The sequence below is a fragment of the Bombus fervidus genome, chromosome 1 (genome assembly GCF_041682495.2).
Source record: "Bombus fervidus isolate BK054 chromosome 1, iyBomFerv1, whole genome shotgun sequence".
NCBI lineage: Eukaryota > Metazoa > Arthropoda > Insecta > Hymenoptera > Apidae > Bombus > Bombus fervidus.
Window position 1 is genome coordinate 24275954 of NC_091517.1, and position 14289 is coordinate 24290242.

The following is a 14289-nucleotide window of genomic DNA, read 5'->3' on the forward strand; positions in this document are numbered from 1 at the left end:
TGTACACAGGACTAGTATCGTGGTCGAATGCTTGCAGTTTCTATATGTTGCGTTTGTAGATGTTGAGAGGCAAGGAGAGGATCCTCATTGCCCTAGGTAATGGGGAAAATGTAACGTTGGGCCACGTGCAAAGGTCAGGTCAAAGCCTAACAGCTCACTGTCGGGTAGTATGGAATGACGTGGATTTGGGTATGGTCGTTGTCACAAGATCATCGGCGATCTATCATTTTCGTGATTTCTTGTGTCTACTACGTGATACTTGCACGCGTTGGCACTTCTATCGTATCCTATGACGTGGATTTGGTTATGATCGTTGTCACAAGATCACCGGCGATCTATCATTTTCGTGATTTCTTGTGTCTCCTACGTGATACTTGCATGCGTTGGCTCTTCTATCGTATCCTCACGACTTTTACCTCTGCAAACAACCTCTCGTTAATCTACGGATTCAACCACGTAGTACGTTACGTCATATGTAGATCGTCCACATCGGATAATTTGTAACGACCGGACATGTTGCTTTCGATCTTGAATTCGCGAGTTCGACCGACCGAGGACGAAGGTGTCGTATCAGTTGCGAGATAATTCAACGCTGTGAGAGCTGAAGTAATTCGTGAAAGAAATTATATTTCTTTTAGGTGATAGGACGTTTTGTTATGTTCTGAAAACTTTTTATCAATCATGAGATGGTGTCGTATATAGATTTGAAATTTCCTTTTCCGTTGCAGTTAGTTGAAAAATTCCAAGTCAGATGAAATATGCAATTAAAAATGGAAATTGTATATAATCTAAAAGTATATGTAAAGAGTAATGTAGAAAGTATTAGGTTGTCCGAAAAGTTTCTTTCGTTCTATGAGGAAATAATAGACGCTCAACGTTTTATATTATTTTGTCGAATTACGTACGATCCAGTTTGTTCTGTTGTGATAAACACCGCGACATTTCACAGACTCGGTTTCACGTTTGTACGAAGGTGTATTGTTGTAAAAAAACACGTTTGCGAAAGAAAGACACTTTCCGGACAACCTAAGATATCATTTCAGAGATCTATTCCAGCAGAAATGCTGTTTCCCATATTTAATCTAGTCCTCTATTTTTCAGAATAGACATAGCTACCCCCAAAAGTTTTATTTCTCTTAACAGAAATGATTTTTTTATAGAAATAGATATTTTATAGAGAGGATATAGCACGTTCAAATTTTAAAAACCCATACAAAAGCCTTCGTGTATAGATCTTCGCAAACATCGAAAAGCTGAGGAATAGTCGATGTTCGACTCGCTAACTTCTTTAGATTCGCGTCATTTTAGATCTCTACACTCCGTGTGTTAGAGAGAATTCTTGCCGTATTTCGAATGGAAGTCCACGAATAATTTTCAGACACTCCTCGGTCACAGTTTTAGTTTGCACTGGTATGTTCAAATTGGCGTGACATCAGCCAATCTAGAACGGTTATTAAGAACACAGCCCTTAATGATTTTATTTCCGTGGCACTTACGGGTGTTACCCAGTCGTTAAAATAGTTGAAATAAGATTACAATTCAGCTTCCAACTGTTGCACTCTTTGCTTCCTCTTTTTCTCAATGATATCGTTTCTGTAATGAGAATTCAATTTTTCGCCATTTGTACATTCCAAGCAATTTATTTTTCCAACCAGTTAAAACATTTAAAAGAAAATGCGCATATTTCTCTTCTCATTTAGTAACAACTTTAAAGATATTCAAGTAAAAAATTTACATTTATTTTAGTCAAACGTATAGTTAAGTTGATATATATCTTATTACATCATGTTTCATGTTTAACGTCAAATTGAAACTCCCAATTATCTACATTTTACACGAAAATGCATATTTTTCCACGTCAAATACAGGAACCTCAATTACTTCAATTATGTCTTGAAATTTTAACATCAAATTTCGAAAATCATTAATAATCTCTGACATGCTGTCTGCCTGCAATGATTCACGTTATTCCCCAACGAAAACAAAAGCAAAGAAAACGTTCGAATCGACCAAACGTAGAACGACTGAAGTCAACAATGTCAATTCATAGTCCCCGTGTCCGTTTGCTGATACCAAACGCAGAACAATATTTCACGAAATCACTTTACCACCCGCGGTTCGTTTCCAGGTCACTGGACAGTTCTCTCCAATCGAACCAAAAGCAAACCTGTCCAAGAGGCAGACTCATCACGGTAATAATAATTCATACGGAACAAGAACAACCGAGCCTCGAGGCTTCCCCAACCCATTCTACTACTCTGCACGTTGTTCTAGTTATACAAATATGCAGCCCCTTTCATAAGTATAATATTACATCACATTCTAGTTTCGCATGAAACGTGATAAACGATCCACATTGTTAGGGAAATAATTAATGGGTTAGAATTTTGTACTTGCACGAGAGATTAATTCAAAATGCGTACATCGTGGTGACAAATTGTGAAATATATTTGCAAGAATTTTAGAGTTTTTTGTCAATTTTACGATTGATGGGTTCGTAACAAAAATGACTTTTAGATAACAGTGCGCTTTAAGTTGTGAGAAGCAAACGTGAAATGAAAATCCACCTACGCCTTGACTCGTAGTTGGAACAAAGAAAATACTTAATCTCATTATACGGATGTATTTTTGATAATTGGTGAAATATTTATTTGTAATAAATATTTGTTTTAATTGATAATTGATAATTGTATAAATATTTATTTTATAATAATAAAATTCTAAATGAAGTTTAATAATTTCCTAATAGCTTGTCAGATTTAGTTTACTTTTTACTTATGAACGAGAATTTACATTGGAAAGTGTACGAGACTTGAATCGATCATCGTTCTTGTTTGTTCATTTCTTCGCTTTTTCATCGAACATCGTGAACGTGGCAATCGGTCAGATTCTCCTGCGCTTCAGGATCGTTATAAATGTGGTATTCGTTTAATGTTGCTGCTATCGTCATCTAATAGCAATAAGCTCGGAAATCATAGGTGCCGACTGCGTTCTTAATCTCGTGTTATATGTTGATGAAAGAACCGCTCGTTAGAACTTGTAATAGAACGGGAGCATAAATCCGACAAGGATTATTATTGCTTCCGATTAATTGACCGTTTGATCGATCGATCACGGTCGATCTTTATAATCGTTCGAGTGGGTTCTTTAAATTCTTCGTGATGTTTGCATATACATGTAAATAAGATGAAATTAGAAAAAAATTACTTCGTCTGAAATTAAGTAAGTAGATATAAAATTTAAAAAACAGTTTGAAAAGAAATATTTTCTAAACATATGGTGTTAGAGATATTTTCAAAAATATTTTTACCTTCTTTTCTTTTAAAGTATTAATAATTTTCTAATATAATTAGTTTGTTATTTTACCAACTTTTAAATGGTTTTAAATTTAATCATTATACTTGCGTCTTATCTCTTTTGACAACATTCGAAGCTACCTAAGGAAAATTTCAGTGTATTATATTTTGATAAATATCGAGCAGTGTTACGTTTCATTCCGTATAATTTGTAACGATATCGATATCGTTGTATCCTTCTGACATTTATACTATTGTGTCTCAACGAATTGCATATTATACGAGCTCGTAAACCTTGAAATTGTCTGTTAATTTATCACGTAGATAACATGGCGGACTGCCAGCTTGCGAATATTTTGCAAGCTTGCTAATTGCTCCCATAACGATCGCGCAGGCATAAACCGCATAGTTTCCATCGTGTGCATTTTGCTTCGCATACAGGGTAAGAAAATATCAAAGGCTAATCACGTCGTATTCGCGGTCTCTTCCTCCTTTCGAAATGATGTTATACCTTCATTAAACTCTATACAAAATGTATGACGGAGATATTAATTAAGGGTTCGTTAATTCGAACGGAAGCAAGTAATTAAGGTTTACAAACGACAAAGGGATACAGGTCTGGACTAAATAGAAATTCTAGTTAAGAACATACGTAGAGTTAGTTACCTTCTATAATTAATTTGAATTATGAGATTTAATGAAATTGATAAATTTTATAAATTAGCAACTTTTTTTAACTTCCATTCCTTGTTTTCTATTTAAAAAGTTGTTTAATGTTTTTAGGCACAGCTGAAACAAGTTTCACAACATTCTAAAAATTCTATCTTCGGTATAAAATCTAACGAAGTAAGAAATTTAACATAATTTTTACATAATTGTGATAAGCGGAACTTGATAACGTAGCAGTCAACCTTGAGATAATGCTCCATAAATCACAATAGCACTTCAAACGTTATTTCGCTGGATATATACCTTAAAACATTTTATGTTCAACAATGTTAAAATACACGTTACATTATTTAGATACTTATGAAAATAATATATATCTAAAACGCTATTCTTAGAGAATTGAAATAGATTTCAAACGATAATACAACTTGCCAATTTCGTTTAAAAGTACGATGTTACGCGTTAATCTGAAACGCAAACGGTAACATCGATGTAATCTAACAACACGTGAATATATAATTAAATAAAAAGAAAGAGAGAAAAAGAGATCGTCGCGCGAAAAAGCATATTCGAATAGCATCAAACGGCCTCCGCTTCCACGGCCGCCACCTGTGTATACATATGTAGACACAAAGGGTTCCTGGGGCTTGCAATCGCGCGCGGGCGCGCGCGCGTTCGAGCATCCGTATGAAACCTGCGCGCCACGAGGTAAAGCCGCCAGTGCTATTCGTCGTCGCAGTGCGATACGGTCGATAGAAGAAAACGTGGCCGACAGTCTCCGGTGGTTGCAGCTGCCGCAGACACCGTCGCGTCGCCTCGTTCCCTCGAGCCACGTCGACATTCACAATCCCGTACCAACAATTTTCCTGGAATCGCCCTTCGACGCGTTCTTCCCTCGTTTCACCCCTCGAGATCAACGTTGAGGGTGGCCACGCTCGGATACTCTTCAATCCGCTTCAGGATGCCGTGCGTACGGCATCATGACGCAGAAACGTTTGGCTAGGATTCCCGTGAACATGACGAGGTAATCAGTATTCTGACGGGGTGTGCCGGGGAAGCGCTAACAGCTGGCTTCTTCGTCAGACGAACAGAGTGTTGTTTTTGGCTCGTGTTCTGGACAATGGTTATTGAAAATATTTTTCTTTTTCTTTCATTCTGTATAGGGGTGGATTATGTGTGGAGTGGCTGTTGAAGCGAGGTTTCTTTCGGGGTTGGTAAATGACCCAGGTCTGGCATGGATCATCGATTGTCTGTGTTATCGCTGCCAAAAGTAAATTTCGTCAAAGATATTGTTTTTAATAAATAGGTGAAATAAAAATGCGTTATCTTATCTGGATATTTTAAATCGTCTTTAAATAGTCCATCAATTCAGTACTACGATACAATTTTTGCATAGTGGATATGACGAATATAGTTTCCGATACTATATAGCTTAATAATCGGAGCAAAGAGAATGAACGAGAAATATCGAAATCGAATACGAGCCAATAACAACTCGAGATGGGTCGAGTGGTTACAGTCTGATATCGTTCCAATAGCTGTCCACGACCACGCGATCCCGGGCACGATGGAGTGGTAAGACGAGTAGGACCGGCGCGGAAGTGCAACGACGATTCCGTGGCCGAAAACGTGCGTGCCCGTGTCATCAATGGACTATAATTATTCGTGCGAACGTAAACGATCGTGGAACACGGCCGCGTGGCCAGGCCGTGACATTGGACTTTCGTAGAATCTGTTTACACGCGTGGTTGCCTGTGACAGCGCCCAGTCAGCGGCCGATCGCGAACGCCGTCGCAAAAATCGTGCCACCAGGGATCTCCGACCTTCGCGCCAACGCTCATCAATCACTATCGACATCTAGAGTTAACGAGTTACGTAGTTAGGGAAGTGGTTCCCAGTCAGTCAGTTTGTAACAATCGCGTGAATCAGATACTACGACGTTCGGCGGTCGTGTTGCACGTGGATCGAGCGAAGCTCGAAGGAAAAGTGTACGATATCGGCAGATATCGTTAGTGATTCGTTACCTTGCTTTGTATAGTTTGAGATCGAGTTACCATTTTATTAGCGAATCGCTATTAAAATAGGTATAATCGCTGTGATTCCCTTAAATGATCATTCGTATACGATTTAAAGTCCAGACATTCGCAAAGAGTCTATGTGAAGTTCGAAGTGAAATTCTTGTCAGTGCAAAAGTTCCAAGAGATACTCGCGCACGTAACAGTGGAGCAGTCAATTGTCAGCAACGCGAGGCTCCATCAACGTGGCTGCTTTCCATCTTGACCCTCCCATCGGATCATTTCCACCCCGTTGAACGATCGACGTCGCGATTCTCGAAGGACCGACAGTCTTGCAGTAGGTGGGTTGGCGCCACAGGGTTTGCCAATCGATTTCAGTCTCCTCTCGAGGATGTTCCGCTTCGCGACGTAGCGTTTCGAGTTTTTACGTCGTAGTCACGTGCCAAGAAGCGTAGTGTGCCACGGTGGGGGACCAGTCCGTGGGGCTGGTCGTCGATCGCCACATCGAAGGGGGACACAGCGAAGGGGATTTTTCTCGGTACCTACCTCGACATCGTTGTGGAAAATCGATCCGCCGTGGCAGCCACCCCCGTTGCAACCACCCGGCGCGGTGCAATGACCTCCAAACCGGGAAGGTCCTACAGCATGAGGTAAGAGGATCGTTAGGCAGGGAAAAAGGGGAATAAAGAAGAGGCGAGGGAGAGACGAAACGGAGAAAATAGCCTCCCTTTTGCCATACGTCCCGACGTCTACGACTTTCGCTCGACGTTTTTCTCTATTTCACTTCCGGCCGCATCTTTCCGTGGCTGGGATTTTAAAGCGGTCTAAAGTTGAAACGCCGACTTAAGGTTCACGAGCCCGCAATCAGTTTAACGTTCGAGCACACCGCTGGAATTTACGATGTGTCGTTTATAGGGAAACGATCGTTCCATTTTCGAAACCTGCCGCACGTTTTTTGGTCGCGCGAATGCGCGTAAACCAACGACGTTACACGCGTGTCTTCTCTCGCTTTCTCTCCTGTGTTCGGTCGCGCCTCCTCGCCGTTTAAACTCGTAAGGGATGAGGAACGACCGGTAAAATCACTGTCGCGATACGCCACGTTGCTCTGCAAACAGATCACAGTGCTTCCGTGTTGGGTATTTTACGAAATGCCCATAAAACTCAGGGGTAACGTTAGAACTCGGGAGAATAATAGGGATGTGCAAATATTAAGTACATATTCGGATACGTTATCGAAGAAGCGTCACATATTTTTCCAAAATACAAAATTCTTCTGTTAAACAAAACTGACGTTTTACCGAACAAGCCTGAAATTCTTCGTCATTTTGAAACAGCACAATTAAACGCGTTAGTTGTGTATCTGTTCTTTTTCCCTTTCAAGAAACCAAAGTTCTAGTATCTATTGTATCCGTATCCTTCTGTATACGACTGGCTTTATTCTTCTCTCGGTGCCCATTATACGATTCTTCTTTAAAATTGAAAGCGCTATTCAAATAGCGAAGAATGGAAGCTACAAGCGATACTTAACGCAACTATGTTATAAATGCTTTATTGCGGAGGAAGCAATTTTCTCAGTATCCGGATATCAGTCCGCGGGGCATAATAATGTGTCGATTAAAAATATATCATCGAGTCTCGTACCTAATAATCATAGTTCCACGTTTACCAAATAGAAAGGAGGTGCAGGACTTGGAACTTAAGACTATTAACGCCAGGAAGATCGATCGTTTGCTTTATTTTCGTATTAAGTCCTCAATTTCACTAATCTCCCCTGAAATAACTTCCTTATCGTTTCTATTTGTTATTTCAGTTTATTCGAAGGGAGAAGCACGTTGAAATAAATTTGAATTCGTGTCCTTGATTTCCTTCGTGGTCGTAAACTATCGCGAAAGCACAGCACCCACGCAAACGACGCTGCGTGAAACTTTTTAATTTGTCAGAGAATCGACCGGTCGGTCGATGCAACCAGGGGGAAATGTTGCGAACTGACTGACGGATAATTATATTTCAGTCTGAAAGGGCCTTTCATACACTACGTGGCGAGATATTCGCCACGGCGAGATTATTCCCCGACTAAAGGATATTTCTGACCAAGAATGTGCAAAACTATGCTCGACAACTCATTTCTACGCGGAGATCTTATTCGGAGAAACGTATTGAGCGGAACAATAAACCTTTTGTGTGGTGATCTTCGCAACGGAAATATTGTAACCCTTTCGCTGTCGCAGCCTCCACACGGTACAAACGTTCAGTGTGTAATTTAACAGATGTACATACTTATACAAGTAAAAAGTTGAAAGTATCATGTTACATTCAATACCAAAAATGCAGAAATTTAAACCTAAATCCAAATTGTTCATTTGAAATTCTCCGTCATTTTATTACACTGTTAATAAATTAGATAGAGTGAGTAATTCTTTAGAAATTCTATGCTATCCTATTAACATACATTCATAGATATTAAATAGAACTAACGTTGCAATAATTCTTTACGTTCGAATCTACTACTTTTACAAAAAGACACGCTTCGTATTATTTCCAAACTATGAAGAACGACGTAATATTTTTACGTTCTCGTACAAAGCGTTTAACTCATTTCACAATTTTTATTCCTTTCTTCTCATCGTATCCGCTACTTTCACCAGCGTCGCGTTTTGACGATTAGTTATAGGTACTCTCAGCAGGTTTCCTTCTTTTCTTTTTTCTCGGATTTCCACTTAATTTCTCACCGTATTTCCGGTTCTGGTGTTCCTACAGTGACTCGACACTGTGATACACAATATAGAAAAAGGGAGGGAAGAGGAAACGAAAGAAAAAAAAAAAAAAAATTAAGTTGTTTCTTGTTATTAGAGCGTTACGCGACGAAATCGAAAGATTTATAGCATCGAACAGGAACTGAAAACGTAGTTGGAATTTCGTTCCGGCCCCACTATCTTCTTGGCTCACTGGTTGCGTGTGTTTGTTCTTTTTGTATCGAGCGTGAGTTCCTACGTCGAATCACCTACTTTCCGAGACCTTCGCTGCTAAGCTTACGTCGCCGGCTACGTTGTGACCGTAAACAACTTGTTTCCTTCTTCTATTTCACCCCCTTTATGTACTACCTTCGTTGAATTTTATGGGTTGCTAGTAAATCGCTGTTTCTGGGACGCAAGCTCCTCCTTCTTTGGAAGGTCATTGCATTTTGTATATTTTTAACATAGTGTTTGATTTATTGTTATTGGAAATGTTTAATTGTCTTTCACTTGCCATTGTAGGCAACGAGTAATTCTATAAATTGATTCTATCGAATGATTTTTGTTTCTTAGAACCACAATGGTCATTTTGCAGCAGTATTTTTTGGAAAAGAAGTTTTCTACTCCTTTTGGTCACTTTATAAAGTTTGCGTTTTACAGATTCACATTTCTGACAAAACGAGTACGCTTAACACTCCATGGACATTCATATTTTTCCATTTTCCGTGCACAAATTGAATCGTGTATGTCCATATTTATTTCCTTCTTTTTTTTTTTTTTACTGTCTGGTGCTTTGAAAAACCCGAAAAAATTGTCTATACTTATCAAAGTCTTTATTACGTTATACCATGCGCCTTTAAATCAAACGTTCGAATGGTATTTTAGAAATAGTAAAAATTCGCTTGGGAAAAATTGACGAGTAAAATTTCGTTCGGGACATAAACGACCCGCGTTGCCTATGAGAAGTTAAATAACCAATCTTCTTGCAAATTCCACGTACGGTATTCGCAAGTAATACTGTTTTCCCACGCAGTAAACGTAAACCCATCATCATACACAGGTCGAAACGAAACTTCCAAAACGTTACCAGTGTATCCTTAAGAAGAAAACGTTTCTACTTGGCACGCAAACAATAAGTATATTCATAGTCGTTCGTATATGCATTTATTGCTGTTGCCGCATCTCATATTCAAAGGCAATCTCCCGAGGAGAAAGGTGCGGCATGGGAATGGCGAGTTGCATTTTATGCATCTCGTGGTTCCCTTTCTATTACTTATTCATCGTTACTAACTCGTGGTATCGATCTTTTTAAATCGTTTATTCTAATTAACTGACATTTCACGACGAGGAAACGAGTTACGATTTATGAAGCACATTATTATTTTTATTTTCTCACGACTTTTCAAATATATCTTTACCAAGGTTATGATCTTTTTTATTATGTAGGTACTCGTTGACATTTGTTCTAGCAGTAAGTCGAGACGATTAATTTCCCATTTAGCTTTGCAATCACATTTTCCATATTAATATGCAAATAGCATGTCGTTTGATAAGATTTTCGCTCGAGATCCTTGAATACATATTCCGTCGATATCACGATCTATCGATTCTTCCATAATTGTAGTAATAAATGTGCTGCTTCCGCCAAAACAAGTTAGTCGTTCGTGTTTTCGTCCTCTCGACGTTCGCAACACCAAACAAACTTAGTTTCAATGTGTCATCTTATAACAACCAACCATAAAAACCTAAGACGCTAAAACAGTATTTTAAAGTTTTAGTTCTTTGCTCGATGGTCAAATTAATTGTTGACATTTCGGAGAAATGCTTACAGTAACACACGAAAGTATTTATGTTACGCGTGTTATATAAAATATTTTGAAATATTATTATCACTGTAGTATGACACGAACATATATACATTTCTGGATATAGTTACGTAGATCATTTAATTAACACTATTTATATATTTAGGACAATATCGTATATGCCGCATCAAATGCTTTTGTGATCTCTACAAAGTGTATTAGATATTTACAGTAAATGTCCTGTAATTTCTGCATACAATTTCGCATTTGTTGGAGACCAATGTTCACCAATACAATCGTAATAGTCATGTTTTACTACAATGTTACCGATATGTTTCAGAATATTATATATACTTTTGGATATAGTTACGTAGATCATTTAATTGACACTATTTATATATTTAAGACAATATCGTATATGCCGCATCAAATGCTTTTGTGATCTCTACAAAGTGTATTAGATATTTACAGTAAATGTACTGTAATTTCTGCATACAATTTCGCATTTGTTGGAGGCCAATGTTCACCAATGCAATCGTAATAGTCATGTTTTACTACAATGTTACCGATATATTTCAGAATATTATATATATTTTTGAATATAGTTACGTAGATCATTTAATTAACACTATTTATATATTTAGGACAATATCGTATATGCGTCATCAAATGCTTTTGTGATCTCTACAAAGTGTATTAGATATTTACAGTAAATGTCCTGTAATTTCTGCATACAATTTCGCATTTGTTGGAGGCCAATGTTCACCAATACAATCGTAATATTCATGTTTTACTACAACGTTACCGATATATTTCAGAATATTAGAAAATATTACATACGGAAAAGTTCATGGTAGATGTTCAAATAAAAACGTGTCATTGTATTGTATATGTTATAAATAACCAGTAACAAGCGCAATTAGCTTTATCATCTTTTACACGAATTATATGAGTCACATCTGATAAGATGAATTACAATCGTAACAGAGTTTTATTTAGTTACGATATATATTTCATAAAAACGATAAGTTTTTTATTTAAAATCACGTAACTATACATACATGTATCTACCAATTCGTAGAAATGTTCAAGTATCGAGAAATTTCATAGAACTGTGTTATTTCTTCAACGGTCGTTATCACGATTTCTTATGTTTTGCTTCATTTCTCCGGCAAAAGATCGAAATTGTGTGTCTAAAATAGACTGATAAACGCCGTCTACTAGTGTTATCGGTTAAACGATTACAAACAGGAACCACACCCTTTCTACTTGGACGATATCACGATGGGGTCGAAACACGTGCTTTGGAAAGGAAACCATCGAACCTTCGATAAGTTCAACTGCAGAGACGTGGCTAGCAGATAGATACCGATATCAGCTCTCCTTCAACGAGAAGCGAGTTTATATATAGAAATATCGTAGCAGTCGGTCAATTGATCGATGAGCCTATTTTCGAGGAGGGTGCAGCTCCGTTAATGTAGAATAAAGGTATCCGGGTTAATAACACGTCGAAAGCGCTGCCGATCTATCTGATCTCGAATTTCAATAATCTTGAGAACTTCGGGCATCGATCGGTTATGAAGTCTACACGCCAGAAAAGGCGGGAACCAAAACTTTTAGAGCTTTTAAAGGATCGACGAAGATGTACGATAATATAAATTCCTTGGCATTTCTGTGTGGAAAAAATATCTGCATAAAAGGATTTTCCGTAAACCGGGCAGAGATATTATTGCGATCGTAGTGACGTTTGAACGAATAATTTAAAAACGAATGAAAGCACAAGGTGTAATACAAATAAATACAAGTTAGTGAAATAGAAATTGATGTATTTCAGATTGTCGATTAATTTCACATTCGATGCAACGCTCGTACTTATTTTCATTTCGAAATAATTACGTAATTTATTGAACATTTTTATATTTTTGCTAAATTACTGCGTGCACGTAACATCATAAATTTATTATATAACAAGGAAGTGGCGATATAAGTAATAAAGCAATTAAGAGTTTTTACCGCATCTATTTTCGTCGATATCTCTGAAATTATTTACGAGGAAAGAGCGTCTGTTCATCCTTACGTCACTGAATTATCACAAATCACCACGTAATCGTTTGTCCCGTCGGTTACAGCAAAAATTATTATCGCTTTAGGAATAAGCTGCAGCCATACAATAAATCGATTGTACGATTAACCAAACTCAACGATACAACGCTAATCATCTTCTGGCCAACGATTAATTAATTAATTAAGTTGCATAGAAATCTTTCTGGAGAGCTGACGTTCGCTATTCGAGTTCTTGAAATACCTACATCATATATATGCATGCAATATGTTTATAAACACAATTCGCATTTTCATAGACGATAATCGCGGCGAACCATTTCCGATCGTTATCGTCTATAAAATTGACATAGCCATGGTTTTGCGACGATTAAGAACATATTTCAGATAACGTTACCGATAAATCGTCAATCGATAATTGTAAATCAGTCGAGCTGCTTCAAGAACTTGTGTTGGTATGACGAGCGAGTTTGCGTAAGTATAATCGGCGATGGTCTCGAACAGTGACAAGGTTAATTATCGTTAGAACAAACGTCCATTATCATGACGCTTCTAATTTGCCGCAGAACAGCTCGCACAAAGTTGTGGAAAGATCGCGAATATTCGTACAATGCGTTTCCTTTTGATTTTATTCGACGTACGTGAACTCGAAGCATTTACTATGAACTTGAAGATTCGTTTCCCTAAGTAAGATAGAAAGTCGCGATGTTCTGTTTCGTTAGCCTGGTTTTTTAACAGGGACTCCTGCGTTTGTTCAGGTCAAAAACGAGTCACCGTTTAACTGTTTCACTTGACCCAAAAACGCCGTCTCAAAGCGTAAAGTGCGACGGTTTCGTCACGCGTTTCTGCTTTGCCGTGTGAATCGCGCAGCACGCGCGATATCCTCCGCTCGAAAGGTACGTCATACTTCAATATCAGCTTATTATGTAAACAATTGCCGAGCGTGTCTATATCTGTCCTATCTGCATGTTCGATGTGTCTGCTTTGCGAGTTTCCAGCATTCAAAACAGTTTTCATCGAGTTTATTTATTTATATTCCACTTGACAAAGAATTCGGAAGAAGCTGTTTAGAAAATATTTGCATCTTCACTCTCAAGATCTTTTACATTCCTGGTTTTCTACATTCAATTTTTCTTACAGGAAATAGACATTTATTACTAATTACGTTACCTACGATGATATTTTTCCAAGAAAAAACAAACGATATTTTACTAAAAAACAAAGAGATAAATCATCTTTAGACTTTTATGTACAATCTCTGATTTTATATCAGACAAATAATATAATCTCAAAGAATGTCTTATAAGCGTTTCTCAAAGAAGAATTTTATTCTGAAAACAATTTAAATGTCTATAGTTCTTTATATTCGTTTCAAGGCATATGAAAAACTAACGCGTTGCCCGTTTTATTTCTTGTACAAACTACCGATAAAGCAGGTATGCGAAATTGGATGTAATCGATCGAGCACGTATTTATTTTGTACGGGTATTATCACGTGCGCGAATACAAGGCCACGAAACTTTTATGTCGTTCGCACGCAATCCAGCCAGGGAAGTTCGATCGGTTCCTAACTCGTAAATAAACATGATTTCTCGTTTAGCTGGGGAAAAAACTTGCTTCATCAATCGTGTAACTTCGGTTCGTGGAATTTGTATTTCAAACTTTAATCTTATCTTCTATTCGTGTCGTTACTTCGGAGGTGATTATCTAT

General features: G+C 37.8%; 1 protein-coding gene across 6 annotated transcripts in view; it reads left to right on the plus strand.

Annotated features, from left to right (window-relative positions):
• The window catches only part of LOC139998420 (uncharacterized), a 64517-nt gene that overhangs the window by 22998 nt on the left and 27230 nt on the right, over window positions 1-14289 (plus strand). For 2 of the 6 annotated variants that reach the window (XM_072022959.1, XM_072022941.1), the window contains exons 1-2: window positions 4685-4989; window positions 5504-6630. The exons of 1 other annotated variant lie outside the window; for it this stretch is intronic. Coding sequence is in view for 2 of the 5 variants with exons in the window: in XM_072022941.1 (XP_071879042.1) it covers window positions 6596-6630 (35 nt within the window). In the remaining 3 variants the exon portion in view is untranslated. Of the gene's footprint in view, window positions 1-4684; window positions 4990-5503; window positions 6631-13360; window positions 13475-14289 lie in introns of those variants that run through there. 3 more of the 6 variants (XM_072022976.1, XM_072022932.1, XM_072022982.1) reach the window with 2 other exon arrangements.